The following is a 13,402-nucleotide window of genomic DNA, read 5'->3' as shown; positions in this document are numbered from 1 at the left end:
TAAAAAAAAATATAATATATACATAAGTATAAAGGAAATATCCATTGCAGGTAATCTGCATGATTGATTTGATTGATAATTTGATGACTGGTATTACATAACGTTGTTGATGTTCAAACAGTTGTTGAATTATTCAAGAAATCGTGTTGATAAAAATATTTAGTGAAGAATTGGACATCAAAACATCGAGATCTATACTTTAATACCAATATGACATTAATAGCAGAAATCAATAATTTGAAAATGTATTCAAGAATAATTAAAAGGTATGTAGAGAAATCTGGAAAAATTAAAACTTAAATTTTATCCCTATACTTTTAAAAAATCAAAATTTATACTCATATTAATTATAATTTATTTTAACATGCTTTATTACACTCATAATATATATATATATATAGACTCATAGAGTATATGCATCATAATATAATATAATACATTTATCATATATTATATGAATTTATATATATTTTCCAAGAAGTATTATTACAATTAATATATTTTATTTATTTGTGTGTGTGTGAGAGTTAAAAAAAAATCCAGTAACACAAGTACTGAACACATTTAAAAACTGTAAAAAGAATTTGGTAAGAATCTTAATTATCTAACCAATAAAATATTTAAATAGGTACCGTGTAGATAAACCAATGTTTTTTTATTATAAAGTTTGAAACTTTTTTAATCATTGATGTGATTATGCATAAAATGTAGTTTTCTTTCTTAAAAGTCTGACAATAATAATAATATTAATTTTTAATTTACAAGTTCACACTTTACTGTCAGTTATCTGAGTTTATTAAACATAAACTGACGGATTTATAAAGAATATTTGACTTTTTTTCCGTTTGTGTATTACAAAAGTTGAGCAATTAAAGCTATTTTTCAATCAACCTGAATTATTACAGCCAATAAGTTACTTACCGTATACACATTTTCAACTAAAAATGTAATAAATTATCAAAAAAAAAAAAAAAAATCCTGGTCCAAAAATCTGCGTACCATACACTAATAAATACACAGAAAGTCGTAAATGTAATCGTTCATTTTTGTTTCTTTACATTACTTTTTGGAACTCAATAAATATAAAATTTTCCAGAAACGTTATGTTTCAAAACTTACTATGTATTTTTTGCTATAAGGAACCAATATTTAAAAATGAAACATATTTTTGCGTGTATTTGTATATAATTAATACATTTTGAAGTTTCCCATGTCAATATATAGGAACTAAATATTTATTTAATTGATGATAGCTTATATTGTTGTAAAATTAAATTAAACAATGAAGAATTTATTAAGAAAAATAGTAATTCATAAATATTCAGGGTTCAATTTCAAACCATCACGATAGAATATCATCACCTATTATTTAATTTATTTTGTAACAATAAGTAATTTATTTGAAATTGTTTTTCAATCATAATTTATTATTTACAAAGAATATTTATACTTATAAAATAGCAATAATATCTATATGTTAATTTTATAAAAACCAACTTTTGCAAGATTATAATACTCGTATATGATAATAGTATAATCTTTTACTGTTACTTATTAGTAATAATACTAAAATACTAATATATTTTTAATTATATATTTTATATTTTATACACATTAAATTATAATTATAATGATTATGTAGGTACTTAATAATAACTTTCACTGATAAATGTTCATAGAATAGTTCCAAATTCAACTTAGTTTATATCAATTAGGTACTGATCAAACATCTGCTTAAGCTTTATTCAACCAAGTAGACTTAACTAAATCGGCACCCTTCTCACCAATCATGTATGTCGGTGCTACAGTATGAGCTCCTGTAATTGTGGGCATTATAGAGCAGTCTATTACCCTCAAATTATTCACACCATACACCTTCAGCTGAGAGTTTACTACGGCATTTCGATCCCATTCCGGTCCCATTTTGCATGTGCCACTCTGGTGATGCATCTGCATTGTCATCGTTTCGACACAACATTCCCAGTACGGATCGGAGCCAAATTCTAAATGTCTACATCCCAGCATGGGGGTTTTATGTAACGTTGAACCATACTTTTGAAACGCTTTGGTTTTGCTTAGCTCAATTGTCATTTTTATGCCTTCTACAATTCGTTTCAAATCGAGAGGGTGGCTGAAAAAATTTGCATTAATCACTGGTTTTTCGAATGGATTAGCACTGCGCAACCGTACCTACACACAAACACAATATTTGTATAAATAATTAATAGTCATATAATAGTCGTACGTACGTAATCTATGCATATAAAAAATAGCATACCTGTCCTCTGCTCTCTGGATACATCAACATGACCCAAATCGACCACGTATCACGTGCCAAAATACCGTTGTATGTTTCATAGAACAACTTATCAGGTACACCCATTGATCTCCGTCCAATACTGCCACCCAAACCCCCTTCTCCTGCCAAACTAGAAGACATGAATATATACTCGATATCAGGTATATCTCCTATATCCTTGTTGTACTTAGTTTTCACATATCCAACACCTTCCGGTGGTAAAGTTGCCATAAAACTTTTTTTATCGAATATTTTAAACGCTTCACTTATTAAATCACGGTAGATTCTGTCTGGGACAAATGCTACAGTTTCATTTACTAAGAATGTTAACCCGGCAAATGATGGATGCTCTTGTAAGTTGTCACCCACGCGTAAATCACTCACAGTGTTAATCCCTAATGAATTCAAATGTTCTTTAGGCCCAATACCTGACAACATTAAAAGTTTAGCAGAGTTAAACGTGCCTGCTGATACTATCACTTCTTTTTTAGCCAGTACTCTTCTTTTCCTTTTATTCTTCATGAACTCTACTCCATATGCCACTTTAGTACGATCGTCAATTAGAATTTTCGTAACATATCCAAATTCAACTACATGCAGATTTTTTAAATTGTCGTGGAGATAAGCTCTAGCAGAAGTTACTCGTCTTCCATTTGATGTTGTACTTTGGATTCTCGAAAAACTCACATGGCTACCTGGAGCATTATAGTCACCAACAGGCATACCTACTTCAGATGCTGACTCTATGAACGCATCAACTAGTTTTGACTTAAATGCAGGATAGCTAATTGGTAATGGTCCTCCAACACCGTGATAAGGTGACCTTTTGAGTTCCGGTACCTCTATATTTTCATTTTTTAAGAAATAGGGTAGTACATCATTATAAGACCACCCTGGATTCCCTGCCTCAGCCCAACGATCAAAATCTCTTACATTACCTCTTGTGTACATATTGTTATTAATTATTGTGCTACCTCCCAATCCTTTTCCTGCTGGCCAAGGACAAGTCTTGTTTATAAGTCCTTTACAAGCATGCAATTCCTCTTCCGTGTGGTATGCCCAATTATAATTTGTAAATTGTAAATAGTGTGCAATACTTGGTAATGCAGTTATCAATGATTCTTCTCCACCAGCTTCTAATAAAAGTATGTTCCATTCTGAGACTTCCGCTAACCGCCGAGCGACCGTTGCTCCTGCAGCACCAGCTCCTACCACTATGAAGTCGTATTCATCTAATATTTTTTTGTTCCCAAATTGAGGATCTTCACGAAATTGAATTAAATTTTTACGGTAAGACTGACCCAAAAGTTGAAAAATATTTATGGAAAAACATGGACTAACGATTAATAGGAAAATTCCAAGTAAGGCAATTCTAACATTCATGATTAAATTCATATCTGAAAATACAAATACCGTATATTATAAATACAAATTTAGATTAATTATATAACTATGATTTATATAATATTGCTACTTAAATAAATGATTTTTGTTCAATCAAACACCCTAATCATGCAATTATTCATAGTGTATTCGTGATTATCATATTATATTACAATAAATTTGAAAATAAAACCATTGCCAATTTTAAATACCTAAGCAATTCTACGAACCTTTGGAAAAATATGATTTAAGTTTACATATTGTTGAAATGATTGCATTTAATATTCTCATTTGGACTTAGACTGTATTTTATTATTATTATTATTATTATTATTATTAGTCGTATATGTATTTGAAAATGAATAGCTTTTTAGTCATTTAATATAGCAGTAAGCTTATATAATATTATATATAAAATACATAAGTCTTTTAATATAATATGATATTTTAAAGCCTAATATTACAGCAAGATGGCCTGGGTAATTGTTTTTTTTTACAAACCAACTAAAATTAAAAAATAAAACAAATTTGTTAAAAAAAAATATAACATTTAAATTATATTATACAGCTATTTACTATTATATTATAATAATAACAACTAAACTGTGCTCAAATTATAATGGATAACTTTTAAAATATTTATTTATTTTAAATATTGCAATATCTTATCTGCAGCTCTTTCTTAACCTTCAATCATACTAGATTATCAACTAAGCTAATAATCTATAAACTTTTCATTGAACCAATCTAGACCTATGGTGTTATAACCTACGAGGCTCTGCAAAAATCGCTAACGTAAATGAACTCCAACGATTTTAATCTAAAACCTTCCAAGCTATAACTAAAGCACTCTTTTATGAATCAAAACCATTGCATATCAAATTACTTTTCTAAACCGAAAATTCATGATGAAGCTAAAACGTATAATAGACCACTTAAACATAATGTAGAAAATCACAAATATTCCCTTATTAAAGGACTCGTATCAATATTAAACCTATAATATATAATGTTATTATTTAACTAGCCATGATGAAACTATAAAAGTATTTTAAGCTATACTGTTATATTTAGAATATTTAAAAGTTGGTAAAAAGAATATTCAATTTTAAATAATAGTAATATTAATATTATTTCAAGTGATAACATCGATTGGTTATGATTAGGTAATCGAATTAATTATTGTAACGAAAAATCAATGCATTATAAAAAATAAAATGATAATAAACCAAAATTACAGTTTATTAGCTAGGTACTCAAAAAATAAAATTATTTTAAGAAATTTTAGAACCCAATTTCAATATTTTAGATATACTCGTAGATTAAATCGGTTTATTTCGTGTAAGAATAAGAATATTTTTAATTACCAATTTATATTTTGTCCGTGCAAACTTAAATACTTTTTTTATATTTATAAAGAGTAGTTTTGTTCAGAGTAAGTACCTATATATGACTATAATATGAAAATATGTACTACTTGGCTACTCTTGACAATTTTTAAGTAGTTTTAAGTTTTTAAGAGAAATAAAGAACCTTTAAAAATGAAAAAAAAAAACGAAGAGAGCTACACGTAAGTTTTTTTTTTTGATTGTTCATTGAAACACATTCATACGACGCATATACACAATATCCTACCTATGGTACATAGCTCATAATTAATATTTAATAATTAATTATAAAATAATTTATAATTTGCTAGTTCCTATATAATATGTTAATATCCAGTTATACATTTTACTACGATTTGCTAAAAATAATTTTAGGTGTACCTATTAGATGGTTTAAGATATTTAGTTGTTCTGACATCTCGTCACTTCCTGAAAATCTGTATCAGGATATCAGTGTATTCGAGAAATATAATTCGTTATTATAAATTTGTATTGCGTGATTTCATAATTATTTATTTAACATTTTTGCCTTAACTACTTATTTGACAATGCGATGATGAGTGTTAAAATTATTATTTTTTTTTTTTTTTAAGCATAACAATTACAAAATTGTATAATATATTAAATATCGATAAATTACTGAGTGGAAAAGAACTGGTAATAATACCGTATAGATAAAATGATCTATAATATAGATTATAGAGGATTAGAGAAATTATTTAATAGATTAAAAAAATAAGAACATTAAAAAACACCGATTTGATATTATTTTTTTTTCGATTTAAATTTGATTATCATATTATATTATATTTATATTTACCTAACAGTTATAGTATAAAAGTTATATATAAGTAATAGTATAAATTTCTCAAGTCAAAAACAACTAGTTTTCAAAAATATAACACAAACATTGGAAAACCATTCAAAATCATTGACAATAATATCCTAATAATTAAAACTTCATTTTTTTTTTACATATTTTTTTTAAAACAGTATATTCATGATTTTCAAAAATAAAATAAAAAAATATATACATTTAAATTAAATACACTATCATGGGTTTATTATGAAATTCGTTTCTAAAGTTTCTCTATGACTTCCGAAAATTCCCACGAGTTGTGAGGAATTTCCGGGAATTTCATCCCGTTAATTTCCGTCATTTCGTGCACCTGAGTATTTCTCCCGTTCTTAGCTATAGACTTTTATGTATTATATTCAATTGACGATATTTTGAATTTTAAAAAGAAATATAGCAATACATGTGTTGTTTACTTACGCTGCTACGTGATTTATTAAACGGACATCTGTGAGATTATCATAACAAAGTAGTCACATCAATTGAAAAAAAAACTTCAAGCACGCACAACAAAAATGTACATAATATGACGTTAATAAAATAAAAACAAAATAACTATATGTACCTATGTTTACTACTCCACAAATCCATGTGTACTGCTATAATTTTTCATCTAAAATATCCAGATACTCATTTGGCTACTATTATTATTGTTAAAACCAGTTTGTTTGCACTGACTCAAGTTCAATACACTTACAATTGTGGACAGTACGTTGACCTTCGTTTTGAAATTAAGTTTTGCAGTTTTCGTCGTTATCTGACCCATAGTTCAAATATATTTTAAGATATATAAGTCATGATACGGTAAGACGAACTCTATTTAAAATATTATGTAACAAAGATTGTATAATATTGTTATATTATTAAATATTATTGAAAACATACTTAACAACTATTATAGTATTTTTTACCTTGTACCGTGTATGGATGTATTCATAAACAAACTCGTTTGCCTCCAAGTTAATAATCAAAAATATTAACAATTCGTCTCCATAATATTATTTGCTCTAATTGTATTGGATAAAAGAGACAAATTATTTAATTGCTTTATGATGATTAGACTAGTATTTGGAGAAGTTTAAGTATAAAAATTAAGATATTTTTGTAATAAATAAAAGATTTTTTTTGCACGTAACCAATTTTGCGTAACGGTATTTCTTGAAATCTGTTATTATAATGATCAAATACCTGTTTTTTTAGCGGCGATCTAAACATTGATTTAAAATCCACTCATGGCCAAAAATTCTTACAATTTAAGGGTTATACTCTAAAACATATATACGATTTCTTAATTTCCTTCCAAAGGAAAAATGCTACTTATATTTAAGCATGATTGTTTTTTTTGAATCATCTCATCAGTCTTGAAAGACTATCTATAGTTGGCTTTCTCAATGGACCACCATTATTTATTATAATACTGTGAGTTCAATTTTAAAGTTAATAAGAAATATTTTGAATGCATTCAACTTTAAATTTTATTCTATTTTTTTTCTGCGTACAGGCCATAATATAAATAATAAATATACGTGTTTTTGTTGAATTCCAATTGCTTACTTTGTTTGTCCGTATGCACAATAACATAAACATTATCTTAAATATGAACTACTGTTTTTAAGACTGAACTTGGGTCGTTTTATTTTTTCTAAGCAACTTTTGATCCTTATAGTTTTTATATTTTAGGACGGTTAAAAGTTTTAAATTAGGTAATTCGTAATAAATTATTATAGTATTTTTCAATGGTCTATCTTAACTACAAATGTATAGATATTGTTATAACAATTTATTTTAATTCTAATGATACATATATTTTTTAATACTTGATGTAAAAATAAATATTAATTATTTAATTGATGTACTATTATGATAGCCATAGAGCCTTTTACACATCTATAGGTATTATTATAAACATTTATTTTTATTATTAACGACAAGGTGTATTTATAAACAGAATATCAAAAAAAAATCTATTAAGATCATGAATGTTGCTTAGAAAAAATAAAACACTCCAAATCTAGGTTAAAAAATCAGCTGTTTTTATTTAAAAAGTTTTTTTTAACTATGCATACATAAACAAAAATAGTTTAAAATTGGAATTGATATATCTTATATGCAGTAAAATATTCCTAATACAATTCAAGGTTACGTGTTCCAAATATTTCCTGTTACCTTGTAATAATTTACAATTTATAATTTCATAACAATGATTAACGATAATGTACAAACCACTAGATTAAATAGATATTTTTACTATTTATATTAGTTAGTATAATATACTCACTAATATATAATATTATGTAAATATTTCATATTATTTCATCATCATTGTTATAATCGGTGGCGTATTGATCTAATTTAATTTAATGTATACGATAGATACCCAACCTCCTTTACCTACCTTTATCAACCTTCTATCCTATTGTATTGAATTCACCTCAATAAAAAATTTTAATTGATAGAAAAATTCAAGTTTACAAATATATGCATTATAATAACAATACAAGAAAATATTCGTGTAATCGTATATACTTACTTAATTAGTTTATTAAAATTCAACTAACAGAGTTTCATGCTGTAAGTAACACAAATATGACACATATATATAAAAATAGTAACATTTTATGATATACCTAGGTATTTTGAGTCATGAAGTACCACTTTACTCAAAACTTTTGAAGGAGCAAATGATCCAAAAAAAATACCTTCTCCACGCCACTTATATTATAATAAATAAATACTTATATTTTATATACTTTTATGAAAATTAGCAGTTGCAACGCCAATCATTTCGTGATTCAACTCTTCTTTTAAAATAGGTATTTAATACTTCCTTAAACTCGCCGACAGCGTCATAAACAACCAGAATGTCTGCTATTTGGAGTCAATTATTTTTTTTTACTCTTAACTTAAACATTTTAAATACCTGCCTATAACATAAAAAATTTTATTTACAATAAAAATATATATATTATTAACATAAATACTCTTTAAACATGCTAACCTTCATGATTCTTTCTTACATGAATAATATTACAGGATTCATTTAAATATAAATTATACAATGTACAGGATGTTTCTGAAATTAATGAGGTCAGTAATATGAGCGTACTCAATGTAGTGACCCAACGAAGATATTTTTTTCTATTTTTAAAATCTGGTTTTAATCAAATTATTTTTAGAATATTATTTTAAATGTAAAAGATTTTTTTTTTTTGCAAAATTATCTAACTAATTTCTCATAAAAAGATAAATAGTATAACACATCGATTTATAGGAAAACTTAGTTAGATAAACAGTGATGAAATATATTTGTAGTTATATTTTAACTTACATAATTGTATTCGACTAATTTATTCGTGCTAAATACTCTATATCGCTCTATTTTATACATACAATTTATTGGGTTGAATCTCTGTAACAATTACATTACAAACACAATATTACCAAGACATTTGCAAGAAATATAATTATATTTTAAATAGTTTTAGGTTAAATACTTTAATTATTATCATTCAAACTATAGATCTTTGAAATTTTAAATAATAATATTATATAATTGAATAGATCTACCAAGCTAATAGCTAAAAATAAACAAACGTATTTACAAAAAATTTAATGAACTCGAAACAAACTACATATTTACTTACTATTTCACAAATTCGAATTGTATAAAATATAAATTCAGATACTTAACAGAAATAAATTACAGTGAAACATACTATACAGTTATTCGCTTAAATCTAACAATCACGAAAGTAAACTTTTATATATATTATAATTTTTTTTAATACTATGTTCATAATATTTATGTAAGTTTTTAACGTCTTAATGGACACTGCTTTTTTTTAAAATTAAACTATAACAGTACTTTTAATTATTAAAAAATTAATAAGTATTTGTAACTACTATGCTGTAAAGTAGGTGTTAATTATTATTTTACTTCGTTATTAATTAAGGAAGACACTGAAATTAGTGTGTTAAATTTGAATACAATGATTAATTATTTACGAAAAAGATTTTTAGCGGAGATTATATGTGTCAGCTTATATACTACCTAGTACCTACTAACCATGTCTTGTTATGTATTTATATTGTTGATATAATAATTAATTTTACTATGAATAATACTTTTTTGAAATTATTTTTCCAAAAAAGAATGTTTATTACATTATCAATTATTTATTTATTATAAAGTAGTTAGTTTTTATGTTTTGCTCAACACTGGTTTAAAATACCTAACGTTAAACTCATTAATGTTATTTAGTGAAATATATTCGTCCACGCATGTGTTTCAAAAATAGTAGGTTCGTCACGATGAAACTATTATTTGATTATCGTAATCGTTTTTTTTTTTTTATATATATAATTTAACATGTACGTTATAGATGCATTTTCGTAACAATTTATCAAATTTAATTGATAAGACACTTTTAATTTTATATAGGTACTTTTTTTACCACCTTACTGGTATGTAAAAGCTAAAGTTATTTGTATTAAATGAAAAATATTGACATATGATTTGACCAACCGTTATTTTTACCGTTATATTAAACCAATAACCAGTGTTGTAAAAAGCTCCCTACTAGAATAATATATTAATTTTAAATCAATAAAGACGTATTATAGAAATGTATTTTTATTTCCAGTAAATAAACTAATGAGAATTTTTTTATACAAATTCAATGTCTGAACAGTTTTAATTTTACACTGTATTGATTTTTAACTACATAATTTCGTGATTTTGTGAATTTTCTAAAAATATTAACTTTATAGACTTATAATAAAAATAAAATATATGACTTATTTTTAATATATATATATATATATATATGTATAAATTATAAATTTTTAAATTATGTAACAATTAATAAGACATTTTTTATTTATTAATTTTGAACTATTTTGAACTTAAAAACAACATTTTATTTAAAACACCGATACATAGCAAAAAAAAAAAAAAATTAAATGTTGTCTGCCATCTTTTTTTAATACGAATATGAATATCCAGTAAAAATGCAAGTACCTAAATACAAATAATAATTGAATTGCAATAAACAATTAAAATAATGGTCTTGCAAAAAAAAAAAAAAAACAAATTCTCATTTCCTATTATTAAAACTTGATTATTTTGAAAAGTATTGAAGATTTTATATTTTTGACTTCTAAAAAATACCAACTAGATCCATTTTGCTAAAAAAAAATACCATCGAAATTAAAAAGTTAAGAATTTTTTTCACATATTAAACTAAAAATAAAAAAAAATCTTTAAGATATATATTCCTTTCAGCACTAACTATCAAATAATACATTCATCGCGCTGCTCCAAAATTCAAATGAATAACGTAAAAGAGTTATGCCATTAATGTCTTTGAAGGTTAACTAAGTAATATCATTCAAGCTTTTTCGTGATTAGCCAACGATTAAACTGAAATATAATTTTTATTCAAAGTGCGCTACCTACTAATAACTATAATAATTATACAATAATATTATGGTCATAGATCCACGATTCAATTTTTTTTAATTCCCCAGGCTTTGTTACTTACAACTGCACTATGTATACGAATTATACAAAACATGTGCGTAAGTATGGATTGTAAATTATTTATATATTTTAATATTATCGTCTTCATATTCCAGGTGTGTAGGATTGTCGTATTATTTTTATTTTTAGCTTGTACAATCTGTTATTATCGAAAAATAGTTGTATTAAATACTATTAATTTAAATACAAAATATTATTCAAGTAAAATTGTTACAAAAATAGTTTAATGTAGACAGTAATATTGATATAGATAATTAACAAAAAAAAAAACACATTGGAATAACGTGAAAAATAAAATACCCATTAAAGTATTACACTATGTGAATATACGATTCCGTTTCAAAGTTTGATATTTTGTTCATTTTAAATCAACTCGGAATCCAAAGATATGATATTTAAATAGATTTTGAAACTTATTTTGTCTTACTTACTTACTTACTTTGATTGTTTGAATATATGTCATTGTCCTTCTAAAACAATGTAAAGATAAAACATAAAAAGACATAAAATATAAAGGTGAATGTTCAATGGATATTATATAATATAAAAACGATTTTATACTTACATGAATTACACTTTAATAATCGTAATGGTTGGTGGTATTTGTCATGAATCTGTAAATTATGCGTAAAATGTTACCAAGACAAGATACAGCCTTGGGAGTAAACAACTGGTCTCCGTTTTAAAAAAAAGTTATTTTATGAAGTTGGACAGAATTGATTACCGTTTATGATCTTCACAATTTTAATGTTTAAAATTGATAAAAAATATAAATTAAATAGTATAAAATGTACCTACACTCTATACTAACAATGGATGTTTGGAGCTACAACAAGTTACAGTTAGAGGTTGCAGATTCCATTTATGTCAGTTATGGTGGAGAAAAATTCAATAGTTTTGTCTCTCCAGCGAATCTTTAAATTATTTAAAGATAATGCTTCAGAAATTAGATAACTTCTGAAACTATTTTTTAACTATTCTTATTACCAATTAAAAACATTTTATAAATATTTGATGGTCATAGCACCTTGCTGTCCAAAATTGGATCAGCTTTTAAGTTCATGATACATACTTAATGAAAAACAGTACCTTTTCACCGAAAATTTGTGCTAGGTTTGACAAAAATATTGATTAGACTAAAAATTTGACTATACATTGTTGTAAATCATTCAACTCAAAGCTGAATAAAGAATTTACAAGTTCCTATTCTAATTTATTTCATTTTATAGCGACTTTAAACAGCATTCAGACATTAAATTATATTAAATTTTGAAGTAACAACACAAGTAAACTTATTATCAAAAAGGAAAGAAATAACCAATACCTGGAAACTTGGACAACTGTATTGCTGATTATATTAATGAGAAGCTTGCGAGGATTGAATATTTAAAAAAAGTTGCTTCAAATTTGTAAATCAACGATTTTAAACGTTAATACGAAATAATAAATAAATCATTAACGAACATTTTTAACTAAGTCTCCTTTAAAGCTGACAGCTTTAAACCAGTGAACTTGAGAAAGAAAATGTGCGTAATTAAACAAGAACCAATTCGGTAAAATACCTTTTTAAAATGATCCAATTCGGTATATGGATTTGGAGTTCAAGAACCAACTCAGTAACAGCCGTAGTCTTTGCCGTAGGTCAGTATGGACAGTATTTACACTGGCTTTATTTCAAGCTATGCATCTCCCATAATCGTGTAAGATGGGTAAGTTAAATGGTTAGCGTTGTTTAAGTCCAAAAAAAATTGGTTAATAGCAACGAAAATCGTCGGTACGCTGCAATAATATTTGAACTTTATTATAATTGTGACTTTTGAGGACCACTTCAAGGTGTACAATTCTAGTTTTATAAATGTTTCATTTAACCCTTATGAGATGCGTTATAAAATGTATGATGTATTTCTACAAATATAATATTATACTGTTCTCCG

At 25.5% G+C, this 13,402-nt stretch overlaps 1 protein-coding gene and 1 long non-coding RNA gene across 2 annotated transcripts; one reads left to right on the top strand and one right to left on the bottom strand.

The window, feature by feature from the left end:
- Positions 1 to 1,582: 1,582 nt before the first annotated feature.
- Positions 1,583 to 6,514, bottom strand: LOC114125373 (glucose dehydrogenase [FAD, quinone]-like). Its single transcript, XM_027988988.2, has 3 exons — positions 6,347 to 6,514; positions 2,279 to 3,696; positions 1,583 to 2,190 (listed from the first exon to the last, which is right to left on the bottom strand). The coding sequence occupies exons 2-3, from the start codon at positions 3,692 to 3,694 to the stop codon at positions 1,735 to 1,737; spliced, it is 1,872 nt and encodes a 623-aa protein (XP_027844789.1). The 5' UTR covers positions 3,695 to 3,696; positions 6,347 to 6,514; the 3' UTR covers positions 1,583 to 1,734.
- A 120-nt stretch (positions 6,515 to 6,634) lies between these two features.
- LOC126548958 (uncharacterized) lies at positions 6,635 to 12,933 on the top strand. The gene is made up of 2 exons (XR_007603082.1): positions 6,635 to 6,730; positions 12,698 to 12,933. It is a non-coding gene; the product is annotated as an uncharacterized LOC126548958 (long non-coding RNA).
- The last annotated feature ends 469 nt before the right edge of the window (positions 12,934 to 13,402 follow it).

Source organism: Aphis gossypii, chromosome 1, assembly GCF_020184175.1.
Source record: "Aphis gossypii isolate Hap1 chromosome 1, ASM2018417v2, whole genome shotgun sequence".
Lineage (NCBI taxonomy): Eukaryota > Metazoa > Arthropoda > Insecta > Hemiptera > Aphididae > Aphis > Aphis gossypii.
Note: the sequence above shows the minus strand (reverse complement) of the source record. Positions and strands in the feature narration are given on the sequence as shown.